This window comes from Pleurodeles waltl, chromosome 3_1 (genome assembly GCF_031143425.1).
Source record: "Pleurodeles waltl isolate 20211129_DDA chromosome 3_1, aPleWal1.hap1.20221129, whole genome shotgun sequence".
Taxonomy (NCBI): Eukaryota; Metazoa; Chordata; class Amphibia; order Caudata; family Salamandridae; genus Pleurodeles; species Pleurodeles waltl.
In genome coordinates this window covers 1,316,474,732-1,316,498,569 of record NC_090440.1, presented here as the reverse complement: position 1 = coordinate 1,316,498,569, position 23,838 = coordinate 1,316,474,732, and the positions used below count along the sequence as shown (strand labels likewise).

General features: G+C 43.1%; 1 protein-coding gene across 1 annotated transcript in view; it reads left to right on the top strand.

Moving 5' to 3' along the window:
* SLC49A4 (solute carrier family 49 member 4) overlaps positions 1-23,838 on the top strand; it is a 390,034-nt gene that overhangs the window by 168,267 nt on the left and 197,929 nt on the right. The window contains exons 3-4 of the mRNA XM_069224669.1: positions 5,905-6,170; positions 19,485-19,614. Coding sequence (XP_069080770.1) covers positions 5,905-6,170; positions 19,485-19,614 — 396 coding nt within the window. The remainder of the gene's footprint in view (positions 1-5,904; positions 6,171-19,484; positions 19,615-23,838) is intronic.

The following is a 23,838-nucleotide window of genomic DNA, read 5'->3' as shown; positions in this document are numbered from 1 at the left end:
GTGGTTAATCCCTTAATTTTTGACTACAAGGATAATTTAGTGGATGGTCTGCAGGACTCCAGAGGCAGGGTTCTAATCAAGGAACTCAGGAAGATGGGCCCTCTGAATTTGTGTGATATAGAAGCCGTAGGCACTCATCAACTCCCAACCTATGTGGGAAGAGGATCTGAATCCACTATTGACTATATTTTTATGTCTCCACCTTTGAAAGACCTGGTGACTGGGGGGGAGGTGCTGGGGGAGAGTTTCAGTGACCATAATCCCCTTATAGTATCCTTTAAACTCCCTGGGGCCCTACGAAAATTAGGACGAGGTAGGCCGGTAGTAGTGGAGATAAAGGACCAAGGTAGGCGGCTTGGGTGGAAGCAAGTGGATTCCCTAAAAGTTGTAGAAAGGGTGGTGGGGGAAAATTTACATTTATTTATGGACACACTTTTGATGGAGTCTCCTAATCCTAAAACTGTTATGAATGCAATAACAGTAGTAAATGCAGCAGTGAGAGACTGCCTTTTTTCAGTAGGCAGCCTACCTAGCAAACGTAATTGTGGTTGGTATGATAAGACCTGCTATGTTGCAAGGGCAAACCTGAAGATGGCTACTAAGAAATATCCTAGAGATTGGGTCCTCGTAAAAGAAGCTAGATTGAAATATAAGAGGGCCTTGACGGATAGTAAGATAAAACATAAAGAAAAAGCCTGGGAAGAGTTAGAACGTGCCATAGCTCTGAAGGATCCTGGCCTGTTCTGGAAAGTGGTAAATAGAGGTTCCTTTGGAACAGATACATCTGAGGGCCTTGGCTGTAACATCGCCCCGGAAGCATGGGTTGCTTACTTTTGTAGTATTTTTTAGGGTTCTCCCCTAAGAAATCACCGGGTGAACGAGTATGAGATGGCTCCCAACCTAGCAATTAGGTGTTGGCTTCAGGAGGTTATGGATGCGATACAGTGTAGTGCGAGCAATAAACCTCCGGGCCCGGATTCGATCCCTATGGACTTGTATAAAGCGAACCCCCAGTTATGGGCACCTGTTCTCTTAAATGTCCTTAATGCAGCAGTTACTGTGGGTACCCCTGCCTCTTGGAGACTGGCATGTATTGTCCCAGTGTTTAAAAAGGGCGACCGAAATGATCCTAAGTCCTACCGCCCTATTTCTCTACTGGACTCTTCGGCGAAGATTCTGGGACGGATTATTTTAAGGCGCCTGGAGTCCTGGATGGTAGGGAATGATATCTTAAGCCGGGACCAGTATGGTTTTAGGGAAGGCCTTGGCACGCGAGATCAATGTCTCAACTTATTGATGCTGATCGGCAAATACACGCAGGCCAGGAAAGGTATGCTCTATCTTGCTTTTATGGATCTTAGCTGTGCCTTCGATAAGGTGAACCGGTCTATATTATGGGAAAGATTAAATCAGCTAGGGCTGGATCCTAATATTGTAGAGTTGCTCCGATATCTACATTCTGGGACGGTTGCAAATGTGAGGGTGGGGTCAAATGGGGAATGCTCAGAGGCCTTTAAGCTTTCAAGGGGTGTGCGCCAGGGGTGTGTTCTGGCTCCTACTTTGTTCCTTCTATATACAAATGGACTGTCTGATTTTCTGATTAAACATTGTAGGGATGTTCCAAAGGTGAATGGTACTGATATCCCTGTGCTGACGTACGCGGATGACGCAGTACTATGAATGGACTCCGGGAAATAGTTAGAGCTTATACCTCCTTTATGTCAGCTTTGGGTTTAGAGGTCAATTTTAAGAAATCTCATTTTATGGTGTGTGGAAGACCCTTGAGTAGGGTGGGGGAGCTAAGGGTGGAGGATCAAATTATTAGCAGGGTCCATGAGTTTCCATACCTAGGGATTATTTTTGATGAAAAAGGATCTTGGAAACCTTGTATTGCCAGAAGGGGTGCGCTTTTTCATACAGCTGTTGGCGCGACTTTTGACTTTGCTGTAAGGGTAGGCAGTAAACCTATCAAGCCTTTCCTTGAAATTTATAGGCGGAAATGTCTCCCTGTCTTGCTGTATGGTGCTGCACTTTGGGGGTACAGGGACTCCCGAGCCCTCACGGTGGAAGAAAATCGGTTCTGTAGAAGGCTATTGGGAGTTGGACAAAATATCCCTGGTTTTAGCCTCCATTTGGAACTGGAGCTGGAGTTTGTGCAGGACACTATTCAGTTGGCTCCCCTTCTGCTATGGGTCTCAATTTGGACTAACGAACATGCCATTCTGAATAGGGATATTTTAAAGGATTGTCTGGCTTGTGATAATGCAAAGAATATTCCCTGGTTGATGCACATAAGAAAGTTGGCTCGTGATCTGGGGCTGCCTGAACTGGTTGATCATCCCAAAGGCCTGATTAGCTGTGACAAGAAATGGGTTAAGGAGAATTTTTTAAGGATCCAGAAGAACAGGAGGGAGGGGGAGGCCTTAGGGAAAAAATTGATCAGGGATTTCATTATGCTAAAGATGTGGGTAGGTCCTGAGCGCTATCTCTTAGAGATAAAGGATGTGAGGGAAAGGTCTCTCATAACCCGTTTCCGCTTGGGAATCATCAGAAGTAATCTGTGTTTCCCGTTAGGTCAGTATGGGGACAAATGTATTAGACCCTGCCCCTGTGATGGGGTGTCCCAACAGACCTTGCCCCATTTTACTTTGTTTTGTGTTTTTTATGCACCATTCAGAACTCGTTTTCTATTACCTCTTTTAAGGCCCAAGGGTTTTGTGCAATATCGTCCTGCTTTTATGTGGTTGCAGATGGCCTCAGATGTATTGGTGTGGAAGGGGCTGGGATCATTCCTGAAGGGAGCTATTACTTGGCGTAATAATGTGGAGTTTTTAGAATGAATTTTCTATTTTATTGCTTCTATGTATGTGGTTATATATGTTTTTTATTCCTGATGGGTGTTCTTATTATTTATGGTTTTATTGCTATTTTTAACAAATGTATTGGAGAATATTTATTGTAATGGATGAATTTTTTCATACCGGATAAAGTTATTATTATTATTAGCTATATAACAGGGCTTCAGTATCTGGAGGATCTTGGTTTTCTCTGAACAGTTGCACTCAGAAATTATACAGTGTGCAGGATAGGTTACCCTTTCATCTATGGTTCATAGTCACCGTGAACTCAGCTACCCGTGTAGTGTATGGTATAGAGTCAGTGTTGCAAACAACACAAGCTTACTTTACCTGTGGGGGTTGTATGTATGATTGCAAAATAGCTCAGAATAATATGAAGCATCATTACTGCTCTTACTTTTGTTGCTTTATTGCTATACCTGTTTATAGAGCAATGTGTACAAAAGAAGCTTTATGATGTCATCAGTTATGTAATTTGAGATGTCAGCGATGTCATAGTGACCCTCCTCCCCAAGCCTTATTAGGCTCGGGGCTCCCCATCCCCAGGGACATTTTTGAAGGGGGAGGGGGCCACGTAGCCCCCTCTTCCTGAGACTCATCAGGCCTCTAGAACCCCAGTAGCCCCCATTCCCTGATCCATATTAGGCCCTGTAGACCTAACCCCCAAGGCCATTTTCTTTTTAAGGGGGGCTGCACGACCCACTCCCGAGCCTTTAAAAGGCTCTGGGGACCCCATTCCCTAGGGCTGTATGTATTTCTTTTTAAGAGGAGAGAGGCCACGTGTGTCCCTCCCTTAAGTCTTATAATTAATGAATGGGGCTCACCCCCCCCCCCCTTCCCCCTTCCTCTCCCCCCATCGATCCTGCAGGAGTACCAATGGATTGCAGCAATTCATGCTGATTTATTTATTTATTTTTGACGGTGGGAGTGGGGTTGGGATAGTCTTTCTGGGTCCCTACCCTGTCCCCTTTAAATCTTTCTTTATTTCTTTGTTTTACAAGTTCAGGACGGCAGACTAAGTCCCTGAGTCCTGTAATGCCAGCCAGCAACATTTTTCTGATGATGCTGGCAGCCAGTCAGAGCGCTTGCTCCTGTGGGAGCTAATTGGCTTACGGGGCGAAAAAGCTACCTGGGCCAATTAGAACACTCCATTTTTAAATTGGTGCACCTACAAGAAAATCTCGCAGACCCAGCCATCAGAAAAATCCAAATTTTCTGAACTTTACTTTCTCAAAAACTACTTAAAAGATTGACACCAAATCACAAAAAGCACAATCTGCATATCAAGATCTAGCTTTGTGGCAAATTTTGTGTATTTCTGTTCAGCAGATTTTACTGTTGCCCTGTCTAAAGAAGTCTATGGAAAATTCATTGGGATTTCACGTTTTAACACCCCCGTTTTTCTTGGCCCTCACTTGACGGATCACCCTGAAACGTTCCATGCACCAACTAGTCAAAAAGTAGCACCTTTTTGGAAAGTTTCATGGAGATTTGTCAAACTGGGCTAAAGTTATTAGCAACAAAAAAAAACGTGTTTTCTATGGGCATCTGACCTAACTATAACTACCAAGTGGCAGTTGTCTTATCCACTCCAAAACCTTAAAATCATCCTTACACCCTATACCCTTAACCACCTCTAAACCTTAAAAACACCCTCACCACCCTTTTCCTTTAGGCACCCTAAAAACACGCTTACCACCCCATAACCACCCCTAAATAAATTTCTATGTATTTTTGGGAAATGGCCTAGTCACATGAGCGAGCTTCTGTAGGTGTTTGCCAAGACTCGATATAAGGCCATCAGTTGTAATTTCTTCCATAATTGCCATTCGATAAACCTTTTATGTGAGGCTATGGGCTCACCCTCCTGTTTGGGAATTATTATTTAGACTGATTAAACCATTCACATGAAACATATTACCTTTTCAGTAGGTTACTTCAGCCTGGTTGGATGACTCTGGTTAAAAATAACTTTTGGTTTTTCCAAAAGGATCATAGTTGCGGTTGTTTATGTTTTGCTTTATCTTTAGTACGACAGTTTCTTTACAATTTACCCATATCCTTACACTACCAGAGCAGCCCTGGACAATGGGGTGGAAGTGAGTTAGGAAAAGCCATGATTTCAGTGTCTTACCCAGTAGCTTTTAAGGTAGCCCAAACTACTATCTGTACCTCCATTTCAAATTTGGAACCACTCCTCGTCGTCTCAGAAAAACTGGCACTGAATAAACTTCACCTGAGGGAAGAAAGAAGCGCAATAGAGAGGCACTAATTGTCGAACATGATAGCAACACTTCGGTGGTGGTGACCGGCTTGCTCAGAAATGGAGGTCAGTGCAGCAAACACCAAGATACAGCTGCCTTCCAGAGTTGCTCATGGCACCAGCTTGGCTGCTTTGTTAAGTCTGCCAGAAGTCTTTCTTTGAAGAAAGAAGTACAGCCCAGCCTCCACCTTCAGTACTCGCAGAGCCACCGTGACCTCTAGAAAAGATAAACTAGGTTACCTGAAGTTTCCCCTTTGCTGCGGGCCAGGTACTCGGTACCTGCAGCCGTATCACGCAGAGCCCAGCTGCCGCCGTGCCTGAAAAGTAAACTGTATTCTACATCAAGCTCTTCACTCTCTGGAGGCCCCACTAGAGGTATGATATGACATACCACGGTTCTACTCTTGCCTTATACACAAAGCATACAAAACTGAAATAGATTAGCAACCGAAAGAGTGAAGGGAAGTGAAAAACAAAATAGCATTTATATTCAGCTGTTGAGCAGCAAATAAAGGGAGAAATATGGGTTATGGTAGGGGACTGTGGTTTGTTTAGGATGTGTGTTTCTCATATGATGTTTGTAGTTCTTAACAAATGATTCATTGTGTGTGTATGTGTAGTCATAATGTTTTAATGTTTGAAGCAATTGAGTTAAAAAAAAAAATATATACAAACGCCATTCTTGCTTCCAGTCCAGCTATAGAATCCTGGCTGCCAGCGTATATACATTGATATTGAATTCCATGCAAAACCTAACTATCAATATTATCTTCTCTATTTCAGACTGATACATGCAGGGCAGCTGTTCAATGGCCTAGCGGGCCCAACTGTGATGAATGCTGGCCCTTTCCTCTCCACAACGTGGTTTTCCCCGGATGAGCGGGCAACAGCGACTGCCATTGCATCACTGCTGTGTTACTTTGGAGGGGCATGCGCATTTTTGGTTGGGCCACTGGTGGTTCCAGGTCCCAATGGAACAGCACATCTGGCCTCCCCTCAGGGGCACAATGGGCAAATGAGGGATCGCATTGAAGCTGTAATGTATGGAGGTATTCTATACTTTGATTCACTATATTGTATCCGTTTTGCTGCACAGAAACTTTTGTTTTATATTTATGAGGCTTTCACTTCACCTACCCTGTGCCTTTGGTGAGTCTCTTTAAAATAGGTATTGTCTTGTGAATTTACTAAATTTAACCACATGGCACTGTTCTTTCTTCGAGTATGTCGAGATGAGAATTGAGTCATTTAGAGTACTCCCTTTCTTCCATCTATTCATTGTCTCTGATCTGACCAGGATTTTATTAGCCCAGGTAAGCTTCAGTTTTTCCATGGCAACCAAAAGTGCGCTTTTGGGCTAACTTCAGCTATTTGGGAGCAACCACAGAAAAAGGGTGGTGCTGATCGTAAAGAAAAACACACAGTGCAGCTATTGCCTTATGGGTAGTGGACAAAGCATAATTTTCTTTTCATAACAGACACCCACACATTCATAATTAGTCTGCTTGGCTGTTCCAGTGTTTTTTTTTTTTATTGATTCTAGTAAGTGATAGATCCTTGAGTCATTTTGTAAGCACTTACCTCTCCTAAATCCTAGACACAGGCAAGTATATTGTCAGAAATTGGATTACTTAAACTTTTTTTCATCTCACCTCTGTCTTCCTGATATTTATTTACACAGCCGTGCAGTATTGCAGATATAAATATACAATATTATGTCTTATGCAGGCATATAGCAAACATAAGGTTACTTAACGACTAAGTGGAGTGAAGTAATATGTGATCCACTCGACTTTGAAAGCGGCTGCTATTTTAAGTCTACCAAATTTGGAAGCCTACTTTCTGCTGTGTTGCAGCGTGAGAGATAACATGTTGTATTGACATTATCTTCTATAGTATGCTGTATGATAGAATTTTGTTGAAATTGTGGGTGCACGTGTTTGGTTGACAGAACGAGGGAAGGCTGACTGATGTATTTTGAGGGTGTGCTCTTGAGGGAAATCTGCACTGTGATTCTTCTTTAAGTATTTCATATTTCTAATGGCTATTTCTAGCTCAGTGTGAATGCAAGTCTGGGCAGAGTCCCAACTGGTTCATTTAGCGCCTCTAGTAGGAGTATAGTGGGAGCCTGTGGTTCCATGGGGATCAAAGACGCTCCAAGCGGACCAAGAATTGTCTTGAAAAGTTGCAGCATTGGCTCCTCAAAGCCCTCCACCTGCTGGAGAATAGAGAATGACTCTAGAAATCTGGGGTGCATTGACTTCCGCTGCATAGTGGGGTCAGAGGCAGACCACTGAAGCGGAACTTACTCATGTTTCTGCTAAGATATACTTTAAAATGGTTTAAAATGCTAGTGTTCCCCTTTCATTCAGGGATTCCTGTAATACCTAACTCATGACTCACTCCTTCCTCCCTCCTAGCAGCCTAGAATGCTAAAATCTCGGTCCTTAACAGGCAGGGTTCTGCACCCTGCATTCTGCCACAGGTCCCAATTGCATACGGACATAAAATCATGTCTTGTCAAGCTAAGGGTATATTGATTGCATTAAGAATGACGTTTAGGGAATCCAGTGTGAGGATGTAAACTTTATTTTAGTCAAGCCACCATAGGTTATGTGGGTGGCAACTGTCAGTTATAGCTCTCATCTGTGCTATCTCCTTCTTATGCTAGATTTAGGAGATTCAGCAACTAATGTGATGAGTTCAAACACTGGCAGGGAGGGTGGGTGGGTATCAGCTATTTACTGAACTAGGTTATTCTCATTGGTTTAGCATCCTTTTAACAGATGAGCTGTCATTTTTAATCCTTTAACTGGACCCGTTATTATCAGAAACACATTGACTCGATTTGGTAAATCCATCTTGGACTTTTCCTCTTTATGTAATCTTCTAGGTCAGAATTAACGCAGTTGGGCCCCCCACCACCTCCCAAACGTTTACAGATTAAAAGCAATTTCCCAGTGTTTGGAAAATGTTTATACCGTTCAGTGACAGTGGATCTTGTTCACTTTCAACCCTTATTATGACCTTAAAGTCGTGTTTACGATACTAGTAAATTCATGCGAGCTATTATGATGTATGTGGTGCTGGATCTAATTATAATATGTAGACTATTTGTTGGCAGGTGATTTCTGATGGTAACAATAGGCTGATGACCTTACTACATTTTGATGTTTTTGTTGTCACTGTAGCTGGTATGCCCACAACTTTGTTACTGATATTAGGTTGCAGCCCCCAGTGTGCCAGTGTTACGTAATCCTTATAATAGGATTAAAATCCACTACCACTAAGTACAGGAACATGGGATGACTTCTTATTTAGCTTTTATCCCCTCTTCACAATGGAATTCTGGAACTTCGTATATTATCTGAAAGACCTTATACAAGCAATCAATTTTCTGTTACCTATACTTTACGTGCCATTTGACTTCTGGTTCAACCCTAGGAACTACTCTGCTCCTCACAGGGTATGTAGGCAGGTCATCCAGATGAAGGATAGAAAGAGTAAGGGCATCTTCATGTGTTATCATCCCTGTTTATGCCAGTTAAGACTGGCAAGGGCTTAGGACCTGAACTTGTGCCACATTCACCTAATCCTTACTCTTTCCTTGAACCTCAACCCTGTCCCTCCCGGTCTTACTGTGTGGCCCAAATGTTTTCCTTCCAGAGAACCACTAATAGACCAATTCTCTTGGTTTATGTGACTGCTTCTTGATGGTCCTAGAGTTCCTTGTGTGTATGGTTCCACTTCGTTACTTATTTTGCTCTTGTGTCATACCAGGTGGTGAGGGGGAGGAGTCTGCACATCATATAGGCTGACAGGTCGAATAGCTCCCATTTCTGTCAGTTTCTTCATCGCCACTCCTTAATGGACTCACCTGAGCAAATATCATGGCTGCATATTCCTAAAGGAAGCCTCCATGCTTCTTCTGAAAGGACAATTCAGGGTGTACTTCTCAGGTGTTTCACAGTGAACCAAGACAGCATACACTATAGTCAGCTCTGTAATGCCCATTCCCATGGTTATTTTCTCCTTCTCATGGATGGACCCTTCAGCGCATATACCATTGCTGCCCTTACATTCTTTGGATTGATCCTCTTATGAAGACTGTGAACCTTATAGAATAGTTGATACAAGGTTATGCCTCAACCTCCTCCAAGGGTATCATTCGCTTCAGGCAATTGCTATGTTGCTATTCTTTGTGCTTTAAACTGTATGACACAGCCAGTCCAAAATTGGTAGGTTTCTGCGTATGTGCGCAATTGAGTGATTTCTCACACCTCTGTACTACACAAAATATACAAGCATAACTATATACTTGCTACAACACAGTTTGAGCTGTCTCTGCCATACACATACAACACCAAAATCCTTCTCACATAGGCCACACTACAGTATGGTGCTTTATATTCATACTCACATCAACTACCAATGCTAAAACCAGCTATCTTTCGTTCCTTTTTGTTTCAGATTCACATATAGACACAGCAACAGAAAACACATTAGGGGCACAACTTCGGCCTTCACGCCAAGCATCAAACACCACCCATAGGTCACATGAGAGAGAGAGAAACACTCTTCCATCCAAAGCACTCCCACACAGTAGCTTGATGCCCATTTGCAAAACGTTTTGCGTCTTGTTGGGGTGTGAAAGCTATAAGAATGGAAATACATCACCTGCAAATTGCTTAGCAACCTACATTGATACAAACACAGACCACCAACAACACAATCCACAACATCACATATAGCTTGTGTCCTTTTCTACTACTCACACTCTATTACACCGAAGGCCTCCTCCACTGACTCCGTACTACAGCTTCACTCAAAATCATGTACACCATACATCATCACCTACATCATTGGTTCTGAACCTCCACTGAATCATTATTCGAATCCAGGGACCTGCACTAAATAATTACTGGAAGCTGGAGACCACGGCCTAAGTAATTTTGATGATTTTAACCACAAAACAATACAGAAAAATGCAGACACAAGCATTCATCAAAGACATTCATGAGTGATGAAATATTTTAGTAAACTCACAAACAAATATAAAAGCTCATACTATTCATTTTAATGGGAAGGTTGGAGATTTTCAAAATTCAACTGGTGTCACTCATCGTCCATTTTGTACTTTGATTAAATTGTAGTGACTGCTCCCATTAATCAATCTGAGCATACCAACTTAATTTTTAGCCTACAATTTCAAATAATTGCAGTTTAGAGGACATTTTAAAATGTTCAGTTTTACATTTTGATTCCTGTGCTCTATACACTTTATTAATCTGTTAGTGGTATTTAATTTTCTGAGCAGTGGCAGACCCCCTGAGTAGGCTTCACGGACACCCAGGGGTACCCAGGCCACAGTTTAAGAACCATTGGCCTACATGGTCACAATACACCACATCTGAAGAAGGCCCTACTTTACTTATTAAATCATATATCATCTTGACCTCAGTCCTGTGCTCTACGCAATCTAAAAACTGTACCGTATGCCCTCCTGCATCACATACAGCATATTCACACAGCACATCTACAAATGCTATCCATATACCAGTAAATAAACCTAACTCATCATATTCCCCATCCTTTTACATTTAATATTAAAGTGCTTTGTTTTTCAGTGGTGGCCGGTAATTTTAGGAGGGAGGTGGGCGGTTGGGATGCACATACACACTCACACTCATTCATTCACACATGCACACATCCATTCACAACACTCATTATCAAACATTCAAACATACACACATGCACCATTCATTTAAAAACACACACACACACTTTCTTTCAGCTCAGCCTCTAAGGTCCCAGGAGGGTTGGGACTGCTGCCTTCCCTCATTGGCTGACCCTAGGTCAGCCAATGAGGGAAGGCAGCAGTCCCAACTTCGTCACAGAGTGGGATGGGGTCAGTGAGACTGCTGACCCCACTCCCACTCTGTGACAAGGCGTCACTGATTAACACTCGGCCCAGGGCACTTCAGGGCTTAAACCTGAAGCGCCCAGGTCACAGTCAATGAATGACCCTTCCCTTGTCACCGAGGGGGAGTTCCTCGAGGCACCTTTGCTGAGCTGAGGAGGTCACGCCCGTAGGAGGTGTGACCTCTTCAGCCCAGCAAAGTTCAGCTCAGGCAGCCAGGAGCCTGTGCAAATCGTACATGTCTAGCTCCTGTCTGCCTGATCTGAAAATGAAGAGTGTCAGGCTGACCTTTGCTCAGCCTAACAGGCACTCTTCATGAGGGGCAAAAGGTGAGAAGGTGTGGCCCCTCAGCCCCAAAGGATGGGCTGTGGCTGTTGTTTTTAGGGGCGAGCGCAAAGCGCTCTGTCCCCTGCTGTAATCTCTCTTTGGGCTTCTAACCACACCCATGTCACGTCAGTCACTTTCATTGGTTCGTGGGCTTACCTTTGAAAATCCACTTGCTTTTGTTTGTGAAAGGCATGCATACGTCATGCCTTTTCTGGGTTTAGCCCACCTACACAATGCCGGTAAACTACTGAAAATATACAAGGCTTGATGTTTTCAGCATGGTTTCCGGACTACTTTATCTTTTTATTTTCCACACTGCCCGATTGCGCTGCATTTTACATAGCGCGATCGCGCCGCCTTTTTTTATTTTAATTTGTATGGCAACAAAAGTCCGGTTAGGAGTATACAACGCTAATAGCTGTAACTCGAGCAAATGCGAGACCCAGTGCATTGCAAATGCTTGTTATAATTCTGTCACCATAGCATCCTAAAAGAGTCCTAGGTTTCACAAGGTTTGCTTCAAGTTGCATTTGCATTGTGTTCTTATAGTAATCTTCATAAAAGGAGCACGCGATAAGGCAAACAATAATGAAGTGCAACTGCATACAAGCTCTTGTTAAGTCTCAACTAAACCAAGATTAGCCGTCGCCAATTTGTGAATGGAAGAAGTGTGTTTGGTACTGTCCAGCGCAGAATGGCTTGCCTGCCACGCTGAAGCGCAGATGTTGATTGAGACAAGGCACCAGATTAAGGTTTCAAATGTTCATTCTGTCGCCAGGCTTTTGCTCATAAGGCTAAATACGCAAATCGCATAAGAGAGTTAGGAGACTTAAAATTCTCACATCATCACATGTCGATTGTCCAGTTAACCTCATAATGATCCCTCGAACTTTGTGGGGAGCCTGGACAAGAAAAGAGGAAGACGAATTCAGAAATTTGACAAAAATTAGGAACAGGGGAGGCCTATGGGGATAGCTGTAATTCTCTTAATTTAAATTTCAAGCGGAAAAACTGTAAATTAGGCAGAACCTCGATTGTTTCAGTCTTCATGGGCTCTTTTAAACATACCGCTCCCTTTCCGGGTTTAATGCTTAGACTACCAGGGGAAAGTTACCAGTTATAGCCTAAAAGTCACAGCTCGTTGTTTGTGGGTGCAAGCCCATCATGCCAGCCATATTGCTCTCTTTACCCTCTCTCACACATCTAAAATAATTCTGAATTCTGTTGTCACATTGCCCTTCTACACATGCTCTGCTGCATTAGATTCTTACCTTCCTTGATCATATGCTGTATCATTATTCTGGTAACCTATCTCAAACTCCAATGACCAAGGTGAATGTGTACTTACTACCTTGCGCTTGTATTTTGTGTCTATTCTCCAAACACATATCTAAATGTAAATTACAATGACCATTGTAAATATAGGGCCACACATGTAATACGTTCACATACTCTTTGTTGAGTGCTTTATCATCTATCCCCAGGGATTACGTCGGGTGTATAGAAAACCTGAATAAATAAAATTACAAGGCCCGTCTTTTTCCTCAGGCTTCATTTTTAAATCCCTGGCTTTTTTAATAATAAGTTGCCACTACCTTCGAAATGTCGGCATTCTGATCAGCTAGCAGGAAGAATACAGGCTCAGGCACTTCCTTTTTGCAATCTTTACGTTTCTTGTCATTAAACTTGATCCCAGAGATTTCCATCTCTGGCAGACCATCAGCAAATGTGCATTGCATCCAGTTTTTGTTTGTCACTGCATCCACATGCTTGCGATGTGCTATTGTTTCTTCCTGCCCTTCTCTCATTGGTGGGTAGCAGAAATTGGCGGTTTCTAAAAAATATCTTCTTTTCCTTTTATTGCCCTTTGTGGTCAGATAATCCCTGAATGTACCTGGATTCCCAGATTTCACTCCAGGATGGATGTTTTGTTTTACTCATGCCTGTCTGTCCTTCAGGTTGAGGGCATCATTGGCTGGGTCTTGTTGCTTTTTAAGCCAAATCATTGGCAAGTAATCACTTTGCCTACTCTGGAGGAAAGAGAGATAGGAAAGTCCAAGATATGCAGATGCCTTGTCTATCAATTGCCTGTGCAGGTTGGGTGGCTCCAGAGAAAGTATTTGAGCTCTGGATAGGTCAATTTGATTTTTCCCCATTGGCCACATTTATGTTTAGTGGATTGCTCATTGCCACCTTCCTTTTGTTTAGTGTCAGCAGCATATATAGCCTAATTCTGCTTTCAAGTGGATTGATTAAGAACCTGCCAGATGCTCTTTCCACGTTTTCGGTTTAGCTATAGAAACATTATTTGGTTAGATGCGGTACCTCAGGTTTTGGGACCAGAGGCCATTACAGTGTCCAGCTGATGACTAGGTTTCCCAATCCTTGCTCTCACACTGAGAATGCTCCAGTATAAAGTAAGTGCTTCGGGGGCGTGGCTTGGAAGCCAGCAATGGCAGACGTGTGAGCAGAGAGCTCCTCTACGGCCCAATCAATAATCCTAAGCAACTTCAATTGTGACATGCTTGGGGGGGCATCGCGCAGCCTTCTATCCTATGGGCATTCTGCAGCACCCGAGAGCCGTTGTCCTGGGGCTGCAAATGGTGGGGAACATGAGGGGTGACTGAACCAATAGCGCCCGGTGCGCCAAATGGCAGAGGCAGCCCGTAATGGGTGACATCACCAAGGCAACATCGCTGGCCATAGAGCAGTGGCAATCAGAGGGTGGATAAAGGGTGCCAGGGGGACTAACCACCCAGGAGTGGTATCAGCAGAGCTGCTTGTGAAGAGCAGCTGTGCCTCACACAGGTGCAGGCACAGACGGGCGGCCTAGGCCCTTGCGTTTATTGGATTAGAAACCGTTTGGCCTACATTGTAGGAACTGTTAGACCTGCACAGGTGGAGGTCCCTGAAGCTGCAGATAATGGCAAGGATTCCCCTACCTAAAATGATAATGCTACCCAGACTACTGTATTATTTTGTAAACTTGCTGGTTAAGATACAGTCCACGTGGTTTAAACAACTTTATTCACTGCTACGTGGGATGGTGGTCGGAATATAATCTCTCTGGGGGTGCTTCACAACCCCCTGAATGATGGAGGGTTGGGCTAACAGACTTTGGTTATACTATCTGGCAGCACAGCTGCAATAGGTAGCAAGGTGGCTGGATGGTGATAACCTAGATGAACTGGGCCATCCAGGAGGGTTGAATAACCAGTGGCTTCTCCAGGCAAAATTACTGAGTAAATTGGTAGCAACCCCCTACTGCAGATACTCTTGGTGGTGACTTTATGGTGCTGAAGGAGGTGCCATGGTAGATCGAGGGAGACTCCCATATACGTGCAGGCACCGCCTTTGGTAGGATTCCCACGCGGAGACCCATTAGCTATTTTCACGCGTAAGCAGCTTGCATCATGGACAGAGGTGTAAATAACGACAGTGGGAGACTGCTTTCAACAGGGGACAATTCTACTTCTAGCAGACCTAGTAGAACAGTGTGATTTACCCCGTGCCAATTTCTAACATATCGAGCTCTAATGCATTCCTTTAAAGATTTGTGACTGAGCACTGACCAAGAACCGGAAAGACACATATTATTACAAAGCTTATTGACTATAAAGAAGGCTAGGCATTTGGTAAAGTGGCTATGTCGGGCACTATTTCACACAGTCCAAATGCCCCTATTAAAGACCAAACAGAGGTAGAGACATCGTTGGGTTGGTATATATTGGACTCAAACTGGCAAAAAATGTTGCTATATAGCCATAGGGTTTCTAGGAATACAAGAATAAGATATACCCAATTCAACTATTTGCACATGACATATTTAACACCACACAGACTGCAGGCCATATATTGGGGGGGGGGGAGACTCTAAACAATTTCTAAGATGTTCATCTATGGAAGCTGATTTTGGTCAAATGACATGGAGATGTCCTGTAACTCATAGATTCTGGGAATCTGTTATTGTCGTATTCAATGAGCTACTCACCTGTACCCTTCAACGAGTAACAGAGACATGCTTGATGGCATTATATCCTAGGTTTAGACCTAAAAATGTAGGCATTAGGTTTGTAGATCTGGCCATGATGCATAGCAAAACAATAGAAATCAGGGTTGAGTCTGAGAGTGCCAGGCTGGAAACAAGAAGTGATAGTATGGGCTAGGGCTGAGGAAAGGGCACTGCTTCGAGATGACACAAGGGGCATATGGAGACTGCCGCTGGTGGGGCTTTGATTGGACATATTGGACACCTGGGAGCACCAGGGTGAAGATACTGGAACAAACAAAAGTACAGTGGCCCCATCACACAAGATCTTGAGAAACCCTTTTAAGCGATATCAACAAGATCCATATTTGAATTTCTGAATTTATAAAGGAACTCGTAGATAAAGAAGGTGCTAAGTAGAGGCAGGGGGCAGGACCTCCATCTTCGACGGGACCCCCCCACACACGCTCCAGTACTCTGGCGCAGATAGGTGATAACCAGATCAAGCCCTCTGAAAATGATTAAACAGAAAACACATGATAATGATAATAGTTGACCCCTGGAAAGGACCCTAGTTTGGTTTGTTATGTTATTAGTTTGTAGTACAGTTCGATTCATATTGGCTGTTGTTAAACCTAGTCTATGAGAAGTGTTAAACCAGAAGGCACACAGGATGTACAATATCTTTTATGCTGCTACATAGCTTCTCATGGCCTGATTCTAGAGTTCCACATGTATGACGTATTCGTCCATTATAGCACAAATGGAACAGACAGTGGTTACAAGTGATACTTTTTGCATGACGATGTACAAGGTTGTAATATGCATCTTTAATGTTAACACAAATAAAAATATAGATTAAAAAAAAAAAGGTAAGTGCTTGGCGCGTACCAGCCCTTTTAGATAATGTATGCTCCCAGTTATTGATTCTTAGCAATGTACAAAGTCCCACAAGCACCATCACTGGTCTTGAACACTCCCAGAATCAGCTCTGATGTAAACCTTCAAAACCGAGGCCCACCATGCAAAACCTTTTTCTTCTTTTTTTTAAGACCATTCTTGGATGCTTCCTCCATATCTCCTTTATGGGTATCAACTAGCGTTATTCTTTTGACATCATCCATGTAGGCTGTCTCTTTTTTCAACCTCTGTACCATCAATGTGTGAAACTTGCTGTTGCATCCTTTCCCCTTTGTGTGAGATTCTCCTGCTGCTGATCGTAGTATACCTGTTCTATCTCATAGTGATACCTGCGGTAATGCACAGGTTCAAACTCTTTTGTGTGTTTGATGTAGGCGTATAATCAAAGAAAAATGTACAGGTAGGTATTGAAAGGTCCTAACTTTGTTCCGGGTTCTCCTGACAGGACAAAACTTTAATCTCCATGCTAAGATGTCCATCCCATTACTTCTGAATTATCAACACTAATGGCAAGCTCTTTCCTATTTCAGGAAGTTGGGTAACGCATGCAACAATGGCCGCCGAACATTTGGTGTCTTGGCAAGGAGCATATGGTGGTGTTCACAAATAGGAGGGGCAAATGTGCGTACCACTCATTGATGAAAAAAAATGTACGTGGAGTGTTGATAGTACAGAGTTTTGGTGGAATCCTTGCTGGACAGGAAAAAGAACATTAAAGCCTGCACCAGCCTCCTCTTCCAATCCTCCCACAGTGGACACTCATGGAGTTGTTACTGTGGAAGACTATGATGACTCCCATTAGATATAGGTGCAGACCTACCTCTGTCAGTCACCAGCAGTATTGGGTGACTGATAGAGTTGAAATCCAAGTAGATAATAATCAACAGCCTACTCCTGCCTACAGATGTCACGGTAACAGAAATTTTAGATGCAAATTTTCCATTAACCACCCTGAGCCCACTTTTCATGGCCATGTTCCGTTGCCACTCTTCTTTGCGCACCCTGGGGTCAATGACCGTAGCTGGAGGCGATACCAAACATGTAAGAGGTCTACAGTGGGTGTTTCATAGCCTGTCCTAACAGTCATTGTCTGGTCTAAACTGGGGTTTCCTCTATTACTGAACTCCTTAAGCCAGGCAGCTGCTATTTGGCTTAAGATCTGAATCACAAAATATGACTCATTCTTTATAAGTCCCATGAATGAGTTTGATGAGGCTGATTGACGCCTTAATTAGCACACCAAAAAGACGACATTGGCAGACTGACTTAGTCCTGAGATTCTCTACAGGCGGTTGTGATCCTGAGAGACTGCCAGGTGGTTATGGATGCCGTTAGGCTTGCCGCTAAGATGAGAGTATTGGGCTGCCAACAGAGTGTAAAGGAAGTCACTCTCTAGCTTCCACAGCTATTCTGTTATTCCTGATATTCTGCTGTTATTCCTGATATCCTGCTATTCCTGATCCTTGTTTCTGTGGCCTTTATTCATACTTTTGGATGATCCAGCTCTTGGTGCCTTCTTTGAGTGTGCTAAAGATAAATCGCAGTGTATTTAAATTACATTGCAAAATACAAATGTGTGACTCAGTGTCAGCATTGCAGTTCTTTTAGAGTGGCAAGGAACAGTAAACATATGCAAAAAGGGGGTTGCCCCTTTTTTACGATTCGTAAATATGTATCCCAATGGTTTGCAAAACCTCAGACTATCGCAAAACATTCAAAGGTGTGAAAGAAAACTGGTTTCGGTAGCATCTGAAAATGCAGTTATTAAAAAAAAAAGTTGAGTTCCAGGATAACTGGAGCTGTGGATCCCTCAACATCAGCCAACGAGACCTTCGGGCGAAGGTGAAGTGCACACATATTTCCTAATGCAGGAACTTCTAGAATCAGTCACATGTTTACGGGTTTCGATGCTGTAGCGAGAAGGTGCAGATGCGAGCTCATGAGATCAACACTAGGGGGGGCTTCAAAAGTATCAGTATAAAAGCACCTTTTCTGCAGAAGCAGCATCATTTTGCAAAACCGTCGCTTTGAGTTCTAGTGGCCGCTTCACATCTCGTTTCAGAGGAGATGATTAGCGGGGAACAGGGTTTAGTATGAACGTGAAAGCGTTTATATTGCGGGTTTTCCATGATTAACCATAATTCAAGACAGTTCGAGCTACTTTTACAATAGTGACTACTTCCCTTGTCATACATCAAGTATTCACATAGTGCACGCTGTCTCCGATTTCCCTTTCATGTCAAGCTGTTTTTTTGGGGTAGTACAACTCCTGTCCCTGTCCCTTTAGGTGACAGGAGTTCCAGTACCGCCACTGTGCAGTGTGAATTTAGGGATGGGGCTTTGCTTTTCTTGGCAGGCCTCCATCCGTGCATTCTCGTCTGATTTCTATTCTATTTGCAAAAGGATCCTCCGTCACCAAAATCACTGAGATGTAATACTTGCTCATCCTCGACACCTTCCTGTTTGTGCTGCGCCGGATTAACATATTATACACTGAGCATGTGTTTTTCCACGTCATTTGATGTGATATTATGCAAAAAATATTCTGTATACAGTGTATTTGTGTATACTTGGTCATGCCTTTAACTTCCTTTAGTTCTTTACATATACTGTGATTACAGTGCACTGCAGGTATTGTGAAAATTGTGTATTCTCTATAATATTGATACCTACATGGACATTGGTGGTTAAAATTACTAAATATCCCGGTGTGCGGGCTGTTCCTGTGAATTAATACATCCGGCATAGTTCAAAGAAATGACCAGGACACCCTGAGATGCTGTAGAAGCAGATTCAGGATGAGACCTGGCCTGCAATGATGGGCGGCCTGGCCACATCTTTCCCACGATTCTTTTATTTCATCGGTTTTCTAAATTGGATTTCTCTCTCTCTCTCCCCATCTCTTGTAAAATGAAGGTTCAAAAGTGAGCAGTGGATGCCTGCCACTAAATGCAGCATTGCAATAAAACGTGCTTGCTTTGGAGACTTGAAAGAATTGTAATTGCCATTTCAGTGACGTCATACAGGACTGGGGTTAAAAAACAGCTGAGGAATTGCAGTGCTCAAGAATTAAATCAGATTTTTGGATACATTAATACTTGTAGATTTAGAAACAGCAAACATTTCTGCAAAACATTTATTTGTTTAAATGTGTTCTGATTAATTGACTTCCAGGGAATAAACCTTTTTGTGTTGTCTCCTTCTTAGAATTCGGAATTACTTCTCTGATATTTGCTGCGAGCGTGGCCTATTTTCCCATGCGGCCTCCGGTCCCTCCCAGCGTGGCTGCAGCCAGCAGGCGGCTCAGTTACCGGAGCAGTATTTGGAAACTCCTAAGGTATGTTTAACCCTGCACTTCAATGCTGTTGGCATTCATTTGACTGTTTTTTTATTTAATATGCTCTCTTCATCTTCGCCTTGTTTCATTTGAATTGAAATGTATCCCGATTGCAGTGAGAAGTTATTTACCGGTGTTGCCAGAGTAGCATACAATCAACTAACAGTGCAGCAGATAGATAGTTTACTGCCCAGCACATCATCCATTTCCCTTGTTCGCCTTATGATGCGCAGTTTTCCTTCTCTCTTTCTTTTGCAAAGTGGTTCTTTTATAAATGTTAATCTTGACTACTACAGACTGAAGCGACTTGTTTTTTAAACCATCCCTGGACATTTGTTAGCTTTCCTTAAATCTTTAAACTTGAACACGCTCCATCTGAGTTACAAGAAGGCATTCCGAAGTCTTAATTACTGTGCATTGCAAACGCCTTGAAATACATCTTGGCTGCATAGAGTGGCCTCTCTGGGTTTCCATTTTGTTTGTTGACTTGTTACCAAGTTCATTTTGTAGTGGCTAAGTCGGTGCTTGCAGGTTATTTATTATATTTTTTAGTTGTGTGAATCAATAGTGGCTTATCGAAGCACCTTAATACGCGTGGCAAGTGTAGAACAATGCGACTCAACCCCGGGCAACAGCGAAGAGTGAAAACAAGGTCTTCGAGGCCTTCTAAACTGCGTTAGTGTAGGGAGGGAGTGTTCTTGTGTCAAGTTTCCCATGTTTTTGAATTTTAGCTTCGTCACTGATAAGAAATACTGGCCTGCTCACAGGAGGACATTCTTTGTTAACTAAGGTGACCGTTTTCCCCTTCAGATAGATGAGAGACCTAGTTTTAACCTTTTAACTGCTTGGGCGTTTGCACATCTCTCTACCCGCGACTTCTTCAAGCCACTATTGGTAAAGCCAATACTTCTTGCGTTTTGGACTGATTAGCTTTGTTAATGCTGTTTTGAGGGCGGGGAAAGGGGTTGTGTAGGAGAATGTACACTGAGGAGAAAGCATCACAGAACGTGGCTAGGGTTTTGTGAGGGAGAGAAGCTCATGAGAATACAGAAACACGCGTAGCAGGGGAAAGCACATGAGGAAAAGAGCAACACAGAGCATGGTGGGATGATGAAAGCGCACGAGGGAGAGGGCAGCATAGAGCGTGAGTGGTGTGAGGTTTTGAGGGTGGAGTGGAAGCACCTGAGGAAGAGAGTGACAATGGGAATGGGGTGTTTTGGGCAGGTGGTGGAAATTTACGGGGAAGCACTTTAGGAAGAGCAGCATGGCACAAGGGCTTTCAGGGGGAGAAGCATGTAAGTGCGAGTACATGACAGGTTATTTGCAGGGTTATAAAGCACATACGGTAGATCAACACAGCGCTTGAGTGGAGGAACGCACAGAAGGGAGAAAACAGGGAGTGTAGCATGAGTGGGTGGAAAATGGAAAACCTCTTGCTTAACCAAAAAAAAGAAAGGAGTTCCCTAAAAGTGAGTAGTGGAAGAATACAAGTCAGCTAAGCACAAGGATAGGAAATAGACTATGCTTCACGGGATAGACCAGCACAAGATGGGATGAGGAAAGCCAGAGCATAAGAAGTAACCACATAAGGTTCACAAAACAGCCAGTCAGAGGCATGCAGTGGGTGGGCGGTAGGCCTATTGTGAATTCTTGGTAAGCACAGAATTAAATGAATAGTGCTTTGGCAACCAGACAACTTTTGGGCAAGACCTCAAAATCTGCACTAGTTTGTTCATCTCCTTGGTCTCTTTGTGCACTCATACAAACTGCTTTTTTTCTGGAATAATCAGGTCTATTTATTGATGCAAACCCTGCAGGGTTTTTCTCGGGAATGTAGCTTGCACAATGCATTATTTAATATTAGCACAGACCGCCGAAATTGCAGCAGAATCTCTTGCCCTTGTCATTTGATGACATATCAAACTTGGCAATTTAAAATCTATATATTTTCTCATTCCGTATGAACTAGGAAATCTGTTGGCGTTAGCTAGACCTCCTTTGCCCTGACTGGCCAGTAGAGCATTCTGAGAAAGACACTTGTAATATTTTTAGCAGTTGTATTCCTAAAGCAGGGTACTGCTCACCAGTCTTCCTCACACAGAAACATGCCATTGCAAAGGCTTTACCTCCAGCTTTGCGTCTTTGTGTCTCTGGAGCATGGCAGCACCAGCCGTGGCTGGGTTTTCTGTGGGCTCAGGGTGCCCACAAGTGATAAACTAGTTGCAGTGCAGTTTGGAAATTTGGAAAGCGACTGATAGTGAAGTGCCAGTATATGCTGTCTGTCTTTTGATCACAGGGATCACCCTTGAGTGGTATGGAAACCTATCACGGTCTTATATTTTTAACATCTGCTCACCCTAAAGTTTCTATCACTGGGTGCCTTATTGGCTGGCTGTGATATCAAGAAGCTTGTCGGATTTTCAGCATTTTGTTCCCAAAGCATAGTTATTCCTTCTAGTCTTCCTTCCACAGGAAAAAATCCACATCATGGTTTGTTTTGGAACTTTGTTCGTTTGAGTCACCTGAAGGTGGATCTACTAGACATGCACAGGCAATTAACTGGGTGTAGTGTTTTGTTTTGGAAATTTGGAAAGGAGCTACAAGCAAAACCTCTGTTTTAGCGTACCAGTCTTTTGGTCAAGATATCACCCCTGGGCTGTAGAAACAAACTACAACCATATATTTCTAACACCTACACATCCTAAGGTTTCTATCACCTAGTTTCACCCTTATGGACTGTCCTGGAGAGCGTGCTGAACATGACATTTGTCAACACTAATTTCCCCAAAAACATTGTAGTTTTCCAGAGTCCTTTTAACATAAGAATAAATCCTTCCAAAGACTTGGCCCAAATATGTGTTCACTAAGTCTTCTGAGTCTGAGATTATCAGAAAAGGATGGGTTTCCATAGCTGTCTTGCAGAGATCTCCACACTAGACACATAAGGGGATGTTTGATTGGCGAGATTCCATGGTGGCTATTAGCAGTATGTGGGTGCAGGGTCAGCCGGCATCTATGAGAATCCACCAACCTCCTACTTTTCTGAAAATCAGAGAAACAAGGCAATCCATGGTGATGTGTCTTGCATGAATCACAATATATTTTTTACCCAGAATCACCTACAAATGCCAACATGTGAGTATCAAACTCACAATATTTCCCTTTTCTGTGACAGAGGACTCATGAACACCTGGCAAATGGCTGGGGTCCCACCATCCCAAGTTCCGAACCTTCCCGCCTCCTCCCATAAAAACATTAGCCCATATGTGAATGGACCCATTGTACAGGGCAGGAATAGGCCAAAGTTGTGACCTGTGAAGCCCTTATTGACACTAAATTAACGCCTCTCAGTCACATATTTGGCCTGTTCAGGTCAGTTGCAATTAGTCCACTCACAACTGCACTGGTTTCATTTGTAGACTCTTGGGAGGACTGGTTCATGGAAGTTATACTGTTCCTCCCAATTCCTGGAAAGTTTCCTTCAAAAATGTGAGGAAATTATTTTTTTAAACTATGTTAACCTGTGAAGGCAATTTAAGTTAACAAAAGGTGGTGACATCCTTGCAAGACATTTTCACATGTTTAGTGTTCAGAAATGCCTGGTGTTGGTATGTTTCTCAGCTATGGATGACTTCTGACCCAGATGCGTTTGTGTGCGTCAGTGGGAGCTGGACGTTGTTAGGATTTTTTTCTGAGACTAAGGAAAAATGTTTACTGTATCCATGCTCCTCTCTGGGTTGCAGATGCATGTGTCTGGTGAACCTGAGATAACATTCAGATGTGTGTGTGTGTGTGCACCCGAGCAAGGAGCAGGGCACTGTTTTGATTTTTTGTTTTTAAAAAGGATTAGAAAAAAAATCAAACAGTATCTGGCGTCTTGATGGAATGCAAAACTGTGTCTCTGTTCTCAACAAAAAGGGTCACACTTTTCTTGTTATGCTAAAGAAAATTTAAACAGGGTTTGACTCATTGTTAGGGTCCAGACACACAGTTTCTTTTTGTCCTACTGCTTTTTTTGGACCGAGGTCCACTGGTAGACGAAGGAGCCATATAAAACTGAATCTGGAAATAGGGATTGGAAGAAAAGGGACTAGGGACAATCTTAGTCTCACTCCTTCCAATTCCCATCTTCTTGTTCGTGTCTTCTGTTTGTGGGGTGGAAGAAACTAGGCTGCTCCTCCCACTCTCTTTTCCACCTCACACCTTTCCACCAATAGACAAGAG